The sequence below is a fragment of the Scyliorhinus torazame genome, chromosome 12 (genome assembly GCF_047496885.1).
Source record: "Scyliorhinus torazame isolate Kashiwa2021f chromosome 12, sScyTor2.1, whole genome shotgun sequence".
Classification (NCBI taxonomy): domain Eukaryota; kingdom Metazoa; phylum Chordata; class Chondrichthyes; order Carcharhiniformes; family Scyliorhinidae; genus Scyliorhinus; species Scyliorhinus torazame.
The window spans coordinates 75,137,481-75,157,724 of NC_092718.1; the positions used below are offsets into that span (position 1 = coordinate 75,137,481).

General features: G+C 58.0%; 1 protein-coding gene across 1 annotated transcript in view; it reads left to right on the forward strand.

The window, feature by feature from the left end:
* Positions 1-20,244, forward strand: part of LOC140387059 (zinc finger and BTB domain-containing protein 16-like) — a 65,213-nt gene that overhangs the window by 21,185 nt on the left and 23,784 nt on the right. The window contains exon 3 of the mRNA XM_072470071.1: positions 20,118-20,201. Within this exon, the coding sequence (XP_072326172.1) occupies positions 20,118-20,201 (84 nt within the window). The remainder of the gene's footprint in view (positions 1-20,117; positions 20,202-20,244) is intronic.

Consider the following 20,244-nt stretch of genomic DNA (forward strand, 5'->3'; position numbering starts at 1 on the left):
ACACTCTCTCTCACACTCGCTGTCCCTCACTCTCCCTCACCCTCGCTCTCTCTCACAATCGCCCTCTCACACTCTCTCTCACACTCGCTCTCCCTCACACTCGCTCTCCCTCACCCTCGCTCTCTATCACAATTTCCCTCTCACACTCGCTCTCCCTCACACTCGCTCTCCCTCACACTCGCTCTCCCTCACCCTCGCTCTCCCTCACCCTCGCTCTCCCTCACCCTCGCTCTCCCTCACCCTCGCTCTCCCTCACCCTCGCTCTCTCTCACCCTCGCTCTCTCTCAGCCTCGCCCTCTCGCCCTCGCCCTCTCACCCTCGCCCTCTCACCCTCGCCCTCTCACCCTCGCTCTCTCCCACCCTCGCTCTCTCCCACCCTCGCTCTCTCCCACCCTCGCTCTCTCCCACCCTCGCTCTCTCCCACCCTCGCTCTCTCCCACCCTCGCTCTCTCCCACCCTCGCTCTCTCCCACCCTCGCTCTCTCCCACCCTCGCTCTCACCCAGTCTCACTCACCCTCACCCTCGCTCTCTCTCACCCTCGCTCGCCCTCACCCTAGCTCGCCCTCACCCTCACCCTCACTCGCCCTCACCCTCGCTCTCCCTCACCCTCACCCTCGCTCTCCCTCACCCTCGCTCTCTCTCATAGAACATAGAACATAGAACGATACAGCGCAGTACAGGCCCTTCGGCCCACGATGTTGCACCGAAACAAAAGCCATCTAACCTACACTATGCCGTTATCATCCATATGTTTATCCAATAAACTTTTAAATGCCCTCAATGTTGGCGAGTTCACTACTGTAGCAGGTAGGGCATTCCACGGCCTCACTACTCTTTGCGTAAAGAACCTACCTCTGACCTCTGTCCTATATCTATTGCCCCTCAGTTTAAAGCTACGTCCCCTCGTGCCAGCCATTTCCATCCGCGGGAGAAGGCTCTCACTGTCCACCCTATCCAACCCCCTGATCTCTCACACTCGCTCTCTCTTTCACCTCTCACCCTCGCTCTATCTCACAATCGCTCTCCCTCACACTCGCTCTCCCTCACCCTCGCTCTCTCTCACACTTGCCCTCTCACACTCTCTCTCACACTCGCTCTCCCTCACACTCGCTCTCTCTCACAATCGCCCTCTCACACTCTCTCTCACACTCGCTCTCCCTCACACTCTCTCTCCCTCACACTCACTCTCTCTCACAATCACCCTCTCACACTCGCTCTCCCTCACACTCGCTCTCCCTCACACTCGATCTCCCTCACACTCGCTCTCCCTCACACTCGCTCTCCCTCACCCTCGCTCTCTCTCACAGCCGCCCTCTCACACTCTCACACTCTCTCTCCCTCACACTCTCTCTCCCTCACAATCTCTCTCCCTCACACTCGCTCTCCCTCACACTCGCTCTCCCTCACACACGCTCTCTCACACTTGCTCTATCTCACCCTCGCTCTCTCTCACAGTCGCCCTCTCACACTCTCTCTCACTATCGCTGTCCCTCACTCTCCCTCACCCTCGCTCTCTCTCACAATCACCCTCTCACACTCTCTCTCACACTCGCTCTCCCTCACACTCGCTCTCCCTCACCCTCGCTCTCTATCACAATTTCCCTCTCACACTCTCACACTCGCTCTCCCTCACACTCGCTCTCCCTCACACTCGCTCTCCCTCACCCTCGCTCTCCCTCACCCTCGCTCTCCCTCACCCTCGCTCTCCCTCACCCTCGCTCTCTCTCACCCTCGCTCTCTCGCCCTCGCCCTCTCACCCTCGCCCTCTCACCCTCGCTCTCTCCCACCCTCGCTCTCTCCCACCCTCGCTCTCTCCCACCCTCGCTCTCTCCCACCCTCGCTCTCTCCCACCCTCGCTCTCTCCCACCCTCGCTCTCTCCCAGTCTCACTCACCCTCACCCTCGCTCTCTCTCACCCTCGCTCGCCCTCACCCTAGCTAGCCCTCACCCTCACCCTCACTCGCCCTCACCCTCGCTCTCCCTCACCCTCACCCTCGCTCTCCCTCACCCTCGCTCTCTCTCATAGAACATAGAACATAGAACGATACAGCGCAGTACAGGCCCTTCGGCCCACGATGTTGCACCGAAACAAAAGCCATCTAACCTACACTATGCCGTTATCATCCATATGTTTATCCAATAAACTTTTAAATGCCCTCAATGTTGGCGAGTTCACTACTGTAGCAGGTAGGGCATTCCACAGCCTCACTACTCTTTGCGTAAAGAACCTACCTCTGACCTCTGTCCTATATCTATTACCCCTCAGTTTAAAGTTATGTCCCCTCGTGCCAGCCATTTCCATCCACGGGAGAAGGCTCTCACTGTCCACCCTATCCAACCCCCTGATCTCTCACACTCGCTCTCTCTTTCACCTCTCACCCTCGCTCGCTCTCACCCTCGCTTTCCCTCACCCTCGCTCTCCCTCACCCCCGCTCTCCCTCACCCTCGCTCTCCCTCACCCTCGCTCTCCCTCACCCCCGCTCTCTCTCCCCCTCGCATGCCCTCACCCTCGCTCTCTCTCATCCTCGCTCTCACCTTCGCTCTCCCTCACCCCCACTCTCTCTCACCCTCGCTCTCTCTCTCACCCTCGCTCTCCTTCACCCTCGCTCTCCCTCTGCCTCACCCTCGCTCTCTCACACTCGCTCTCTCTTTCACCTCTAAACCTCGCTCTCCCTCACCCTCGCTCTCTCTCACCCTCACTCTCTCACTCTCTCACCCTCGCTCTCCTCACCCTCACTCTCCCTCTCCCTCGCTCTCTCCCTCACCCTCGCTTGCCCTCACCCTCGCTTGCCCTCACCCTCGCTTGCCCTCACCCTCGCTTGCCCTCACCCTCGCTTGCCCTCACCCTCGCTTGCCCTCACCCTCGCTTGCCCTCACCCTCGCTTGCCCTCAACCTCGCTGGCCCTCACCCTCGATTGCCGTCACCCTCGCTCTCCCTCACCCTCGCTCTCTCTCACCCTCACTCTCTCACCCTCGCTCTCCCTCACTCTCGCTCTCCCTCACTCTCGCTCTCCCTCACCCTCGCTCTCTCCCACCCTCGCTCTCTCCCACCCTCGCTCTCTCCCACCCTCGCTCTCTCCCACCCTCGCTCTCTCCCACCCTCGCTCTCTCCCAGTCTCACTCTCTCCCAGTCTCACTCTCCCTCACCCTCGCTCCCCCTCAACCTCGCTCTCCCTCAACCTTGCTCTCCCTCACCCTCGCTCTCCCTCTGCCTCACACTCGCTCTCTCACACTCGCTCTCTCTTTCACCTCTCACCCTCGATCTCTCTCACCCTCGCTCTCTCTCACCCTCGCTCTCTCACCCTCGCTCTCTCACCCTCGCTCTCCTCACCCTCGCTCTCCTCACCCTCGCTCTCCCTCTCCCTCGCTCTCCCTCTCCCTCGCTCTCCCTCACCCTCGCTCGCCCTCACCCTCACTCGCCCTCACCCTCGCTCTCCCTCACCCTCGCTCTCCCTCACCCTCGCTCTCCCTCACCCTCACCCTCGCTCTCCCTCACCCTCGCTCTCTCTCATAGAACATAGAACATAGAACGATACAGCGCAGTACAGGCCCTTCGGCCCACGATGTTGCACCGAAACAAAAGCCATCTAACCTACACTATGCCGTTATCATCCATATGTTTATCCAATAAACTTTTAAATGCCCTCAATGTTGGCGAGTTCACTACTGTAGCAGGTAGGGCATTCCACAGCCTCACTACTCTTTGCGTAAAGAACCTACCTCTGACCTCTGTCCTATATCTATTACCCCTCAGTTTTAAGCTATGTCCCCTCGTGCCAGCCATTTCCCTCCACGGGAGAAGGCTCTCACTGTCCACCCTATCCAACCCCCTGATCTCTCATACTCGCTCTCTCTTTCACCTCTCACCCTCGCTCGCTCTCACCCTCGCTCTCCCTCACCCTCGCTCTCCCTCACCCCCGCTCTCTCTCACCCTCGCTCTCCCTCACCCTCGCTCTCCCTCACCCCCGCTCTCTCTCCCCCTCGCATGCCCTCACCCTCGCTCTCTCTCATCCTCGCTCTCACCTTCGCTCTCCCTCACCCCCACTCTCTCTCACCCTCGCTCTCTCTCTCACCCTCGCTCTCCTTCACCCTCGCTCTCCCTCTGCCTCACCCTCGCTCTCTCACACTCGCTCTCTCTTTCACCTCTAAACCTCGCTCTCCCTCACCCTCGCTCTCTCTCACCCTCGCTCTCTCACTCTCTCACCCTCGCTCTCCTCACCCTCACTCTCCCTCGCTCTCTCCCTCACCCTCGCTTGCCCTCACCCTCGCTTGCCCTCACCCTCGCTTGCCCTCACCCTCACCCTCGCTCTCTCCCTCACCCTCGCTTGCCCTCACCCTCGCTTGCCCTCACCCTCGCTTGCCCTCACCCTCGCTCTCTCTCACCCTCACTCTCTCACCCTCGCTCTCCCTCACTCTCGCTCTCCCTCACCCTCTCTCCCTCACCCTCTCTCCCTCACCCTCTCTCCCTCACCCTCGCTCTCCCTCACCCTCGCTCTCTCTCAGCCTCGCTCTCGCTCAGCCTAGCTCTCGCTCAGCCTCGCTCTCTCTCACCCTCGCTCTCTCTCACCCTCGCTCTCTCTCACCCTCGCTCTCTCTCACCCTCGCTCTCTCTCACAGTCGCTCTCTCTCAGCCTCGCTCTCTCTCACCCTCGCACTCTCTCACCCTCGCACTCTCTCACCCTCGCACTCTCTCACCCTCGCACTCTCTCACCCTCGCACTCTCTCACCCTCGCACTCTCTCACCCTCGCACTCTCTCACCCTCGCACTCTCTCACCCTCGCTCTCTCTCTCCCTCGCTCTCTCTCACCCTCGCTCTCTCTCACCCTCGCTCTCTCACCCTCGCTCTCCCACCCTCGCTCTCTCTCTCACCCTCGCTCTCTCTCTCAATCGCCTTTTCACACTCTCGCACTCTCTCTCACACTCGCTCTCCCTCATACTCGCTCTCCCTCACCCTCACTCACTCTCACAGCCGCCCTCTCACACTCTCACACTCTCTCTCCCTCACACTCGCACTCCCTCACCCTCGCTCTTTCTCACAATCGCCCTCTCACACTCGCTCTCCCTCACCCTCGCTCTCTCTCACAATCGCCCTCTCACACTCTCTCACACTCGCTCTCCCTCACACTCACTCTCCCTCACCCTCGCTCTCTCTCACAATCGCTCTCCCTCACACTCGCTCTCCCTCACCCTCGCTCTCTCTCACAATTGCCCTCTCACACTCTCTCTCACACTCGCTCTCCCTCACCCTCGCTCTCTCTCACAATTGCCCTCTCACACTCTCTCTCACACTCGCTCTCCCTCATACTCGCTCTCCCTCACCCTCACTCTCACTCACAATCGCCATCTCACGCTCTCTCTCACACTCGCTCTCCCTCACACTCGCTCTCCCTCACACTCGCTCTCCCTCACACTCGATCTCCCTCATTCTCTCTCCCTCACACTCGCTCTCCCTCACACTCGCTCTCCCTCACCCTCGCTCTCTCTCACAGCCGCCCTCTCACACTCTCACACTCTCTCTCCCTCACACTCGCTCTCCCTCACACTCGCTCTCCCTCACACACACTCTCTCACACTTGCTCTATCTCACCCTCGCTCTCTCACAATCGCCCTCTCACACTCTCACACTCTCTCTCACACTCGCTGTCCCTCACTCTCCCTCACCCTCGCTCTCTCTCACAATCGCCCTCTCACACTCTCTCTCACACTCGCTCTCCCTCACACTCGCTCTCTCACCCTCGCTCTCTCTCACAATCGCCCTCACACTCACACTCTCTCTCACACTCGCTCTCCCTCACCCCCGCTCTCTCTCACCCTCGCATGCCCTCACCCTCGCTCTCTCTCATCCTCGCTCTCACCTTCACTTTCCCTCACCCTCGCTCTCTCTCTCACCCTCGCTCTCTCTCTCACCCTCGCTCGCCCTCACCCTCACTCACCCTCGCTCTTCATCACCCTCGCTCTCTCTCATCCTCGCTCTCACCCTCGCTCTCCCTCACCCTCGCTCTCCCTCACCCCCGCTCTCTCTCACCCTCGCTCTCCCTCACCCTCTCTCTCCCTCGCTCTCCTCACCTTCGCTCTCCCTCACCCTCTCTCTCCCTCACCCTTGCTGTCCCTCACCCTCGCTCTCCTCACCTTCGCTCTCTCTCACCCTCGCTCTCCCTCAGCCTCTCTCTCCCTCACCCTTACTGTCCCTCACCCTCGTTCTCCTCACCTTCGCTCTCTCTCACCCTCGCTCTCCCTCACCCTCTCTCTCCCTCACCCTTGCTGTCCCTCACCCTCGCTCTCTCACCCTCGCTCTCTCCCTCACCCCCGCTCTCTCTCACCTTCACTCTCCCTCACCCTTGCTGTCCCTCACCCTCGCTCTCTCACCCTCGCTCTCTCTCTCAACCTCACTCTCTCCCTCACCCCGCTCTCTCTCACCCTCGCTCTCACACTCGCTCTCCCTCACACTCGCTCTCCCTCACCCTCACTCTCTCTCACAATCGCCCTCTCACACTCTCACGCTCTCTCTCACACTCGCTCTCCCTCACACTCGCTCTCCCTCACACTCGCTCTCCCTCGCTCGCTCTCCCTCACACTCGCTCTCCCTCACACTCGCTCTCCCTCACACTCGCTCTCCCTCACACTCGCTCTCCCTCACACTCGCTCTCCCTCACACTCGCTCTCCCTCACACTCGCTCTCCCTCACACTCGCTCTCCCTCACACTCGCTCTCCCTCACACTCGCTCTCCCTCACACTCGCTCTCCCTCACCCTCGCTCTCTCTCACAGCCGCCCTCTCACACTCTCACACTCGCTCTCCCTCACACTCGCTCTCCCTCACACACACTCTCTCACACTTGCTCTATCTCACCCTCGCTCTCTCTCACAGTCGCCCTCTCACACTCTCACACTCTCTCTCACACTCACTGTCCCTCACTCTCCCTCACCCTCGCTCTCTCTCACAATCGCCCTCTCACACTCTCTCTCCCTCACACTCGCTCTCCCTCACACACACTCTCTCACACTTGCTCTATCTCACCCTCGCTCTCTCTCACAATTGCCCTCACACTCACACTCTCTCTCACACTCGCTCTCCCTCACCCACGCTCTCTCTCACCCTCGCTCTCACCTTCACTTTCCCTCACCCCCACCTCTCTCTCACCCTCGCTCTCTCTCTCACCCTCGCTCTTCATCACTCTCGCTCTCTCTCATCCTCGCTCTCACCCTCGCTATCCCTCACCCTCGCTCTCCCTCACCCCCGCTCTCCCTCACCCCCGCTCTCCCTCACCCCCGCTCTCTCTCACCCTCGCTCTCCCTCACCCTCTCTCTCCCTCGCTCTCCTCACCTTCGCTCTCCCTCACCCTCTCTCTCCCTCACCCTTGCTGTCCCTCACCCTCGCTCTCCTCACCTTTGCTCTCTCTCACCCTCGCTCTCCCTCAGCCTCTCTCTCCCTCACCCTTACTGTCCCTCACCCTCGCTCTCCTCACCTTCGCTCACTCTCACCCTTGCTCTCCCTCACCCTCTCTCTCTCTCACCCTTACTGTCCCTCACCCTCGCTCTCCTCACCTTCGCTCTCTCTCACCCTCGCTCTCCCTCACCCTCTCTCTCCCTCACCCTTGCTGTCCCTCACCCTCGCTCTCTCTCTCACCCTCGCTCTCTCCCTCACCCCTGCTCTCTCTCACCTTCACTCTCCCTCACCCTCGCTGTCCCTCACTCTCGCTCTCCTCACCTTCGCTCTCTCTCACCCTCGCTCTCTCTCTCAACCTCACTCTCTCCCTCACCCTGCTCTCTCTCACCCTCGCTCTCCCTCACCCTCGCTGTCCCTCACCCTCGCTCTCCTCACCTTCACTCTCTCTCACCCTCGCTCTCTCCCTCACCCTCGCTTGCCCTCACCCTCGCTCTCTCTCACCCTCGCTCTCTCTCACCCTCGCTCTCTCTCACCCTCGCTCTCTCTCACCCTCGCTCTCTCTCACCCTCGCTCTCTCTCACCCTCGCTCTCTCTCACACTCGCTCTCTCTCACCCTCGCTCTCTCTCACCCTCGCTCTCTCTCACCCTCGCTCTCTCCCTCACCCTCGCTGTCCCTCACCCTCGCTGTCCCTCACCCTCGCTCTCCTCACCTTCGCTCTCTCTCACCCTCGCTCGCCCTCACCCTCGCTCTTCCTCACCCTCGCTCTCTCTCATCCTCGCTCTCTCTCATCCTCGCTCTCACCCTCGCTCTCCCTCACCCTCGCTCTCCCTCACCCTCGCTCTCTCTCACCCCTCGCTCTCCCTTACCCTCTCTCTCCCTCACCCTCGCTGTCCCTCACCCCCGCTCTCCTCACCTTCGCTCTCTCTCACCCTCGCTCTTCCTCACCCTCGCTCTCCCTCACCCTCTCTCTCCCTTACGCTTGCTGTCCCTCACCCTCGCTCTCCTCACCTTCGCTCTCTCTCACCCTCGCTCTCTCTCTCACCCTCGCTCTCTCCCTCACCCACGCTCTCTCTCACCTTCGCTCTCCCTCACCCTCTCTCTCCCTCTACCCTCGCTGTCCCTCACCCTCGCTCTCCTCACCCTCGCTCTCTCTCACCCTCGCTCTCTCTCACCCTCGCTCTCTCCCTCACCCTCGCTGTCCCTCACCCTCGCTGTCCCTCACCCTCGCTCTCCTCACCTTCGCTCTCTCTCACCCTCGCTCGCCCTCACCCTCGCTCTTCCTCACCATCGCTCTCTCTCACCCTCGCTCTCTCTCACCCTCGCTCTCCCTTACCCTCTCTCTCCCTCACCCTCGCTGTCCCTCACCCCCGCTCTCCTCACCTTCGCTCTCTCTCACCCTCGCTCTTCCTCACCCTCGCTCTCCCTCACCCTCTCTCTCCCTTACCCTTGCTGTCCCTCACCCTCGCTCTCCTCACCTTCGCTCTCTCTCACCCTCGCTCTCTCTCTCACCCTCGCTCTCTCCCTCACCCACGCTCTCTCTCACCCTCGCTCTCCCTCACCCTCTCTCTCCCTCTACCCTCGCTGTCCCTCACCCTCGCTCTCCTCACCTTCGCTCTCTCTCACCCTCGCTCTCTCTCTCTCACCCTCGCTCTCTCTCTCACCCTCGCTCTCTCTCTCACCCTCGCTCTCTCCCTCACCCTCGCTTGCCCTCACCCTCGCTTGCCCTCACCCTCGCTTGCCCTCACCCTCGCTTGCCCTCACCCTCGCTTGCCCTCACCCTCGCTCGCCCTCACCCTCGCTCGCCCGCACCCTCGCTCGCCCGCACCCTCGCTCGCCCGCACCCTCGCTCGCCCGCACCCTCGCTCGCCCGCACCCTCGCTCGCCCGCACCCTCGCTCGCCCGCACCCTCGCTCACCCTCGCTCGCCCTCACCCTCGCTCGCCCTCACCCTCGCTCGCCCTCACCCTCGCTCGCCTTCACACTCACTCGCCTTCACCCTCGCCAGCCCTCACCCTCGTTCGCCCTCACCCTCGTTCGCCCTCACCCTCGTTCGCCCTCACCCTCGCTTGCCCTCACCCTCGCTTGCCCTCACCCTCGCTCGCCCTCACCCTCGCTCACACACCCTCCCTCTCTCTCTCACCTTCGCTCTCTCTTACCCTTGCTCTCTCTCACCCTCGCCCTCTCTCACTCGCTCTCTCACCCTCGCCCTCTCTCACTCGCTCTCTCACCCTTGCTCTCTCTCTCTCACCCTCGCTCTCTCTCTCACCCTCGCTCTCTCTTACCCTTGCTCTCTCTCACCCTCGCCCTCTCTCACTCGCTCTCTCACCCTCGCTCTCCTCACTTTCGCTCTCTCTCACCCTCGCTCTCTCCCTCACCCTCACCCTCGCTCGCCTTCACCCTCGCTCGCCTTCACCCTCGCCAGCCCTCACCCTCGTTCGCCCTCATCCTCGCTTGCCCTCACCCTCGCTCGCCCTCACCCTCGCTCGCCCTCACCCTCACCCTACCTCACCCTCACCCTCGCTCGCCCTCACCCTCGCTCGCCTTCACCCTCGCTCGCCTTCACCCTCGCTCGCCTTCACCCTCGCTCGCCTTCACCCTCGCCAGACCTCACCCTCGCTTGCCCTCACCCTCGCTTGCCCTCACCCTCGCTTGCCCTCACCCTCGCTCGCCCTCACCCTCGTTCACTCACCCTCCCTCTCTCTCTCACCCTCGCTCTCTCTTACCCTTGCTCTCTTTCACCCTCGCCCTCTCTCACTCGCTCTCTCACCCTCGCTCTCTCACCCTCGCCCTCTCTCACTCGCTCTCTCTCACCCTCGCTCTCTCTCACCCTCGCTCTCTCACCCTCCCTCTCTCTCTCACCCTCCCACTCTCTCTCACCCTTGCTCTCTCTCACCCTCGCCCTCTCTCACTCGCTCTCTCACCCTCGCCCTCTCTCACCCGCTCTCTCACTTGCCCTCTCACACTCGCCCGCTCTCACTTGCTTTCTGTCACTCGTCCTCTCACTTGCCCTCTCACACTTGCCCTCTCACACTCGCCCTCTCTCACTCGCTCTCTCTCACCCTCGCTCACTCACCCTCCCTCTCTCTCATCCTCGCCCTCTCTCACTCGCTCTCTCACCCTCGCCCTCTCTCACTCGCTGTCTCTCACCCGCTCTCTCACTTGCCCTCTCACCCTCGCCCTCTCTCACTCGCTGTCTCTCACCCGCTCTCTCACTTGCCCTCGCACACTCGCCCACTCTCACTCGCTTTCTCTCACTCGTCCTCTCACTCGCTCTCTCTCACTCGCTCTCTCACAGGCTCTTTCTCACACTTGCTTACTCTCTCACACTCACTCTCAGAGTCACTCACTCTCTCACACACACTCTCTCAAACACACTCTTTCACATGCACTCTCTCACACTCGCTCTCACTTGCTCTCTCTCATGTTCTCATACTTTCTCTCTCACACTCACTTGCTATCTCACACTTGCTTGCTCTCCCTCACTCTCACAGTCACTGTCTCACACTTGTTCTCAGTCACACTCACCCACGCTCGCACTCATTCGCTCTCGCACACACCCTTTCACACTTGCTCATTCTCTCACAGTCACTCTCTCACACTTGTTCTCATTCACACTCGCACTCGCCCACACTCACACTCACCCTCCCACACACCCTCTCACACTTGCTCACTCTCTCATACACCCTCTCACACTTTCTCACCCTCTCAGACTCACTCGCTTGCACTCACTCACTCGCTCTCACACTCACTCACTCTCTCACCCGTTCTCACACTTATTTGCTCTCACACTCACTTGCTTGCTCTCTCATACATGCGCCCTCCCATAAGCGCTTTCACTCTCTCCCTCACTCTTTCTCTGACTCTCTTTCTTTCTCTCTTTCTCACACTCTCTTTCTCACACATGCTGTCTCTCTCACACTCGCTGCCTCTCACACTCGCTGTCTCGCACTCGCTGTCTGCCTAACACATTCTGTCTCCCTCACAGATTCTGTCTGCCTCAGATTCTGTCTCCCTCACACTCACTCTCCCTCACTCCCCCTCACACTCACTCTCCCTCACACTCGCTTGCATTCACTCTCTCACACTCGCTGTCTCTCACACTGTGATGAATGGTTACTGTACCTTTAACACCAAGTAGGTGATGTGCCTTTAAGACTGGGTTTGGAACCCTGGGGGACTCCGCCTCCGGCTCCGCCCACCAGGGAGCCGTATATAAGGTGGCGCCCTGTAGGCGGCACTCAGTAAGCACACGTCTCGGTAACTGGCTAGTTCTCTGCTTATTAAAGCCTTCATTTACCATTCCACACTCTCGTGTGGTTATTGAGGGTACTACAATTTAATAAGCAGAACTATGTTAGGATGGACGCCGGTCTCAAGCCAGAAAAGCTCAACCTGGAAGCACGGATACCAGAGGCCAAAGAAATTTTTAAGTACTGGCTCCGCTACTTCGAGGCCTACCTGGAATTCTCAGAAGCTCCCGTCCTAGGGCCTCGCAAGCTGTGCCTACTCCACGCCCGGGTGAGCCATAGAATCTCCGCCATGATCGAGAAGGCGACCACTTAAGACCAGGCGATCGGGATCCTGCGAAAGCGTTTCTCTACCTGCCGGCAGCGCCCAGGGGAAACGCTAGACGAGTACGTGGAAAAGCTCACCGCGCTCGCCAGGAACTGCAACCACCAGGATGTGATGGGGGAAGTCCACATGAACCTGCACGTCCGAGACGCATTCGTGTCCGGCATCCGTTCGACCTATATCAGGCAGCGCATCCTCGAAAATGGAGCTAAAGACCTTCAGGACACGGTAACGCTCGCCACCTCACTGGAAGTGGCCCGCCACAACCTAGGCATGTACCCCACGGACCCTGCAAGCCCCCCTCGGAGTTCCCCAGACTCGGCTACGCTAAGGGCCTGCGCCACGCGGCGACCCGCCCAGACCGGGGGCAAACCGTGCTATTTCTGGGGGCAGGGCCAGCATCCACATCAACGCTGCCCAACCCGCTCCGCCAACTGCAGCGACTGCGGAAAGAAGGGGCTTTCGCGAGCGTCTGTCTGGCCAGGCCCAAGGCCCAGAAACAAAAAGTTCACCAGGCCCGAAAATCGAGCTCACAGGCCCGCAGGCCCCTCAACGCGGCTGCGCACCGGCCGGACACGCCCCTTTCTGAAGCGTCATCAGCCTCATGCGATTCATGGGGGTGGCCAACTTGGCGGCGGCCATCTTCTCGACCCGACACGTGCGACCGGCGGCGGTCATTTTGTGAATCCGACTCGGCTGAGGACTCGGACTACCCACAACTGTGAGCGATTACCCTCGACCAATCGTGGCCAAAGCACCTGCAGAATTCCATGATGCAGGTCCAGATCAACGGGCGTGACACTCCCTGCCTCTTCAACTCCGGGAGCACGGAGAGCTTTATCCACCCAGAAACGGTAAGGCGCTGCTCCCTACGCACCCATCCCGCATCCCAAACCAGAGCCCTCGCATCTAGGTCCCACTCGGTACAAATCACGGGGTGCTGTATTGCGGATCTCGTGATCCAGGGCGCCGAATACGCTCGTTTCAAGCTCTATATCCTCCCTCACCTCTGCACCCCTCTGCCCCTCGGTCTGGATTTCCAATGCACCGAAGCCTGACCCTGAAGTTGGCGGATCCTTGCCCCCCCCTCACGGTATGCAGCCTTGCAACACTGAAAGTTGCACCCCCCTCGCTATTCGCGAACCTCACTCCCGACTGTAAGCCCGTTGCCACCAGGAGCCGGCGCTACAGTGACCAAGATATGACTTTTATCATGTCAGAGGTCCAGCGTTTACTGGGAGAGGGGGTCATCGAGGCTAGCAACAGCCCTTGGAGAGCACAAGTGATGGTAGTCCGGTCCGGGGAAAGGAAACGGATGGTCGTGGACTACAGCCAGATCATAAACCGATTCACGCAGCTCGATGCATACCCCCTTCCCCGCATAGCAGACATGGTCAATCGGATCGCTCAATACCGTGTATTCTCTACTGTCGACCGCAGATCCGCCTACCACCGACTCCCTATCCGCCCGGAAGACCGCCTCTACACTGCTTTCGAAGGAGCTGGCCGGCTCTTCCACTTCCTCAGGGTCCCCTTCGGCGTCACAAATGGGGTCTCCGTCTTTCAAAGGGCGATGGACCAAATGGTGGACCAGTACGGTTTGCGGGCTACATACCCGTACTTGGACAATGTCACCATCTGCGGCCATGATCAGCAGGACCATGACGCTAACCTCAAAGTTCCTCCAGACCGCCCGGGCCCTCAACCTGACCTACAACAAGGAAAAATGCATTTTCCACACAATCCGACTAGCCATCCTCGGCTACGTCATGGAAGACGGGGTCCTAGGTCCCGACCCCGACCGCATGCGCCCCCTTAAGGAACTCCCCCTCCCCCATAGCCTCAAGGCCCTCAAACGGTGTTTGGGGCTTTTCTCCTATTACGCCCAGTGGGTCCCCAGGTATTCAGACAAAACCCGCCCACTCATAAAGACCACCACTTTTCCCCTCTCGGCTGAGGCTCAATTGGCCTTCAGCTGCATCAAGGCCGACATCATCAAGGCCGCTATGCACGCGGTGGACGAAACCATCCCTTTCCAGGTAGAGAGCGATGCGTCAGACATCACCCTGGCTGCTACCCTCAACCAGGCAGGCAGGCCAGTAGCATTCTTCTCCCGTATCCTCACTGCCTCCGAGATTCGGCACTCCGCAGTCGAAAAGGAGGCACAAGCCATTGTGGAGGCTGTGCGGCACTGGAGGCACTACCTCGCCGGTAGGAGGTTCACCCTCGTTACCGACCAACGGTCGGTAGCCTTCATGTTTGATAACACACAACGGGGCAAAATTTAAAATGATAAAATCTTGAGGTGGAGGATTGAACTCTCCACCTACACGTACGATACTAAGTATCGTCCTGGGGACCTCAACGAGCCCCCAGATGCCCTGTCCCGCAGCACGTGCGCCAACGCGCAGGAGGACCGCCTGCAAGCCATCCACAATGACCTCTGTCACCCGGGGGTTACCCGGCTCGCCCACTTTATCAAGTCCCGCAACCGACCTTACTCCACCAAGGAGGTCAAGGCCATGACCAGGGCTTGCCAGATCTGTGCGGAGTGCAAACCGCACTTCTACCGGCCAGACAAGGCTCGCCTTGTAAAGGCCTCGGGGCCCTTTGAGCGACTAAGCGTGGACTTCAAAGGTCCCCTCCCGTCCACCAACCGCAATATCTACTTCCTAACCGCCATCGACGAGTTCTCCCGCTTCCCATTCGTTTTCCCTGTCCCGACATGACCTCGCCCACCGTGATAAAGGCACTGCACAGCATCTTCACCCTGTTTGAATTCCCCGCTTATATCCACAGCGACCGGGGTACATCGTTCATGAGCGATGAGCTGCATCAGTATCTGCTCAGCAAGGGCATCACCTCGAGCAGAACGACCAGTTATAACCCGCGGGGAAACGGTCAGGTGGAGAGGGAGAACGCAACAGTGTGGAAGGCTGTCCTTCTGGTCCTACAGTCGAGAAGTCTCCCAACTACCCGCTGGCAGGAGGTCCTATCCAATGCCCTCCAGTCCATTAGGTCGCTCCTCTGCACGGCCACGAATGAGACCCCTCACAACCGCTTGTTTGTCTTCCCCAGGAAGTCCACCTCCGGGGTCTCGCTTCCATCTTGGCTGACGACTCCGGGACCTGTTCTGCTCCGGAGGCACACGAGGAGCCATAAAACGGATCCCCTGGTCGAGAGGGTCCAACTGCTACACGCGAACCCCTGATACGCCTACGTCGAGCACCCCGACGGCAGGCAAGACACGGTTTCCCTCCGGAATCTGGCACCCGCTGGATCCCCCACTACTGACCCCCCCCCCTCGCGGTTTCCCTACGGGACCTGGCACCCGCTGGTTCCCCCACTGATGCCCCCTCCCGGGAACCCCACTCGGTCAGTAGACACCGACCGTGACCCCCCTAGCAACCCCCCACCCCCCCACATTCCCCACCAGTGCCGGCACCGCTACCCCCAGCCCCAGCTATTCCCCCAGCTATTCCCCCTGCCCCCTGCCCCCTACCCCGACCCGGACGAAAACTCCGACCACCATGCTCCCGGATGTACCCTCACCAAAGATGTCCGTGTCCGCCGCACCACCACCCGAGCTGAGAAGGTCGACGAGGACGATCAGGCCGCCAAAACGAATAGACATGTGATTCCACTTCACCCCTGACGGACTTTGCGTTTTTTTAAACAGGGGGTGAATGTGATGAATGGTTACTGTACCCTTAACACCATGTAGGTGATGCCCCTTTAAGACTGGGATTGGAACCCTGTGGGACTCCGCCCACCAGGGAGCCGTATATAAGGTAGCGCCCTGTAGGCGGCACTCAGTAAGCACACGTCTCGGTAACTGGCTAGTTCTCTGCTTATTAAAGCCTTAATTTACCATTCCACACTCTCGTGTCGTTATTGAGGGTTCTGCACACACTCACCCTTTCACTTGCTCTCACACTCACTGCCTCTCTCTCTCTCACACTCGCTCTCACTCATTCTTGCTCACTCTCTCTCACATGCTCACTCATACTCTCGCTCACTCACACTCGCGCTCTTACTCACTCTATAGCACTCACTCATGCTCTCTCACAATTGTGCTCTCACAATTGTGCTCTCTCACGTGCTCTCTCACATTCGCACTCTCTCACATTCACGCTCTCACACTCGCGCTCTCTCACACTTGCGGTCTCTCACACTCACGCTCTCTCACACTCCGCTCTCTCACACTCCGCTCTCTCACACTTGTGCTCTCGCACACTTGCGCTCTCACACTTGTGCTCTATCACACTCGCTCTCTCACACTCGCACCCTCTCACACTTGTGCTCTATCACACTCGCTCTCTCACACTCGCGCCCTCTCACACTTGTGCTCTATCACACTCGCTCTCTCACACTTGTGCCCTCTCCCACTCGCACTCTCTCCCACTCGTGCTCTCTCCATTCGTTCATTATCTCACTTCATTGCTCTCTCACTCGCTCTCTCTCACTCGCTCTCTCACTCACTTGCGCTCTCTCACTCTATCTCTCACTTGTGCTCTCTCACTCTCACACACTCGCTCTCTCCCTTACTCTCACAAATTCATTCTCTCCCATTTACTCACCCTCTCCCTCACTCACTTTCTACCTCACTCACTCTCTCCCTCACTTGCTCTTTCACTCTCTCTCACACTCACTCCCTCTCTCGCTCTCTCTCTCTCTTCAGACTTGAATCATATGAATGAATGTTTCAGAGACAATTGCGCATAGTTCTGTACCTGCTGCTGAAGCGGAGCGGACAAGATTAGATCAGTATTATATCGCATTTCCTGTTTTTGCAGACACTTCAGACAGAATGGGCTCAAAGTGTGAAAATGAAAAATAAATATGCAGTAACAACAGGGAGCATTACACAGACTAGGAATACCTGACCCAAAAATACAAGATCCCGGTGACAGTCCATCAAACATTGGGATGGCACGGTGTTACAGTGGTTAGCACTTCTGCCTCACATCGCCAGGGATTGGGTTCGATTCCAGCCTCGGGTCACTGTCTGTGTGGAGTTTGCACGTCCTCCCCATGTATGCGTGGGTTCTTCCGGGTGCTCCAGTTTTCCCCCACAGTGCAAAGATGTGCAGGTTAGGTGGATTGGTCATGCTAAATTGCCCCTTAGTGTCCATGGTTATGGACCTGGTAAGAGTTCTCCTTCGGAGGGTTGGTGCAGATTCGAATGGCTGAATTGCCTCCTCTGCACTGTAGGGATTCCATGGTTCTATGAAATAGTCCCAGGACAGGTACAGCACGGGGTTAGATACAGAGAAAATCTCAATCTAAACTGTCCATATCAAACACTCCCAGGATAGGTGCAGCAGGGGGTTACCGACAGAGTAAAGTTCCCTCTACAGACACTCCCTGGAAAGGTACAGCACGGGGTTCGATACAGAGTACAGCTCCCTCTACACTGTCCCCATCAAACACTCCCAGGAAAGATACAGCACGGGGTTCGATACAGAGTAAAGCTCCCTCTTCACTGTCCCCATCAAACACTCCCAGGACAGGTACAGCACGGGGTTAGATACAGAGTAAAGCTCCCTCTGCACTGTCGCCATCAAACACTCCCAGGACAGGTACAGCACGGGGTTAGATACAGAGTAAATCTCCCTCTACACTGTCCCCTTCAAACACTCCCAGGATAGGTACAGCACGGGATTAGATACAGAGTTAAAGTTCCCTCTACACTGCCCCCATCAAACACTCCTAGGACAGGTACAGTAAGACGTTAGCTACAAATTAAAGCTCCCTCCACACTGTCCCCATCAGACGTCCCAGAATAGGTACAGCACGGGGCTAGATATAGAGTAAAGCTCCCTCTATACTGTCCCCATCAAACACTCCCAGGACAGGTACAGCACGTGGTTAGATACAGAGTAAAGCTCCCTCTACACTGTCCCCATCAAACACTCCCAGGACAGGTACAGCACAGGGTTTAATACTGAGTAAAGCTTCCTCTATACTGTCCCCATCAAACACTCCCAGGACAGGTACAGCACGGGGTTAGATACAGAGTAAACCTCCCTCTACACTGTCGCCATCCAACACTCCAGGACAGGTACAGCACAGGGTTAGATACAGAGTAAAGCTCCCTCTACACTGTCCCCATCAAACACTCCCAGGACAGGTACAGCACAGGGTTAGATACAGAGTAAAGCTCCCTCCACACTGTCCCCATCAAACACTCCCAGGACAGGTACAGCACGGGGTTAGATACAGAGTAAAGCTCCCTCTACACTGTCCCCATCAAACACTCCCAGGACAGGTACAGCACGGGGTTAGATACAGAGTAAAGGTTCCTCTATACTGTCCCCATCAAACACTCCCAGGACAGGTACAGCACGGGGTTAGATACAGAGTAAAGCTCCCTCTACACTGTCCCCATCAAACACTCCCAGGACAGGTACAGCACGGGGTTAGATACAGAGTAAACCTCCCTCTACACTGTCGCCATCCAACACTCCAGGACAGGTACAGCACAGGGTTAGATACAGAGTAAAGCTCCCTCTACACTGTCCCCATCAAACACTCCCAGGACAGGTACAGCACAGGGTTAGATACAGAGTAAAGCTCCCTCCACACTGTCCCCATCAAACACTCCCAGGACAGGTACAGCACGGGGTTAGATACAGAGTAAAGCTCCCTCTACACTGTCCCCATCAAACACTCCCAGGACAGGTACAGCACGGGGTTAGATACAGAGTAAAGCTTCCTCTATACTGTCCCCATCAAACACTCCCAGGACAGGTACAGCAGGGGGTTAGATACAGAGTAAAGCTCCCTCTACACTGTCCCCATCAAACACTCCCAGGACAGGTACAGCACAGGGTTAGATACAGAGTAAAGCTCCCTCCACACTGTCCCCATCAAACACTCCCAGGACAGGTACAGCACGGGGTTAGATACAGAGTAAAGCTCCCTCTACACTGTCCCCATCAAACACTCCCAGGACAGGTACAGCACAGGGTTGGATGCACAGTAAAGCTCCCTCTACACTGTCCCCATCAAACACTCCCAGGACAGGTACAGCACAGGGTTAGATACAGAGTAACGCTCCCTCTACACTGTCCCCATCAAACACTCCCAGGACAGGTACAGCACAGGGTTGGATGCACAGTAAAGCTCAAACACTTCCAGAATCGATAATGCACAGGGTTAGATTAAGAATTCAGTTCCCTCTTCACTGTCCCCATCAAACACTCCCAGGGGTTATAAGGAGAGGCTGGATAGACTGGGACTTTTTTCCCTAAACGTAGGAGGCTTAGGGGTGAACTTATGGAGGTCTATAAAATAATGAGGGGCGTGGCTAAGTCAACATCTTTTCCCAAAGGTAGGGGAGTCTAAAACTAGAGGGTATAGGTTTAAGGTGAGAGGGGAGAGATACAAAAGGGTCCAGCAGGGCAATTCTTTCTCACACAGGGTGGCGAATGTCTGGAACGAGCTGCCAGAGGCAGTAGTAGAGGCGGGTACAATTTTGTCTTTTAAAAAGCATTTAGACAGTTATATGGGTAAGATAGGTATAGCGGGATATGGGCCAAATGCGGGAAATTGGGACTAGCTTAGTGGTAAAAACTGGACGGCATGGACAAGATGGGCCGAAGGGCCTGTTTCCATGCTGTAAACATCTGTGACTCTATGACAGGAACAGCACGGGGTTAAATACAGAGTAAAGCTCCCTCGACACTGTCCACATCAGGGGCCGGTTTAGCTCAGTTGACTAGACAGCTGATTTGTGATGCAGGACAAGGCCAGCAGATACAGAATATAGCTCCTCCTACACAGTTCCCCATCAAGCACTCCCAGTGCGACTGATACCTGTGGGTGGTCTGGTGAATGGGTCGGGCAGCAGGAATGTGGCAGAGTGAGTGATTTAATACGGCGATGGGGAGGAAGTTCTTCGCTCCAAGGGTGGTCAGTCAGTGCCCCAGAACCGCAGTGGGGGATTGCGAGTCACTGTCTATATTCAAGGCCGGGTTGGACAGATTTCTGATCGACAAGGGGGAGTGGAGGGTTATGTGAGGAAAGGCAGGAAATTGGAGTTGAGGTCACAGTGAATGGGGTCATGGGTGCGAGATACGGAATGACCTCTTCCAGCTCCAGATTGGTACCTTGTCCTGAGAACAGGAATGATAATCTGCCTTTTCTCCCCTGCAGGACCCTGTGTTGTCAGGTGTAACCTATGTGGGATTAGAATGGACACTGAGCAAGAAGCAATGCTGCACCAACAGACTCATTCTGGTAAGTCAGGTTCGGGGCGCACCAGGCAGAGTGTCAGGGCACA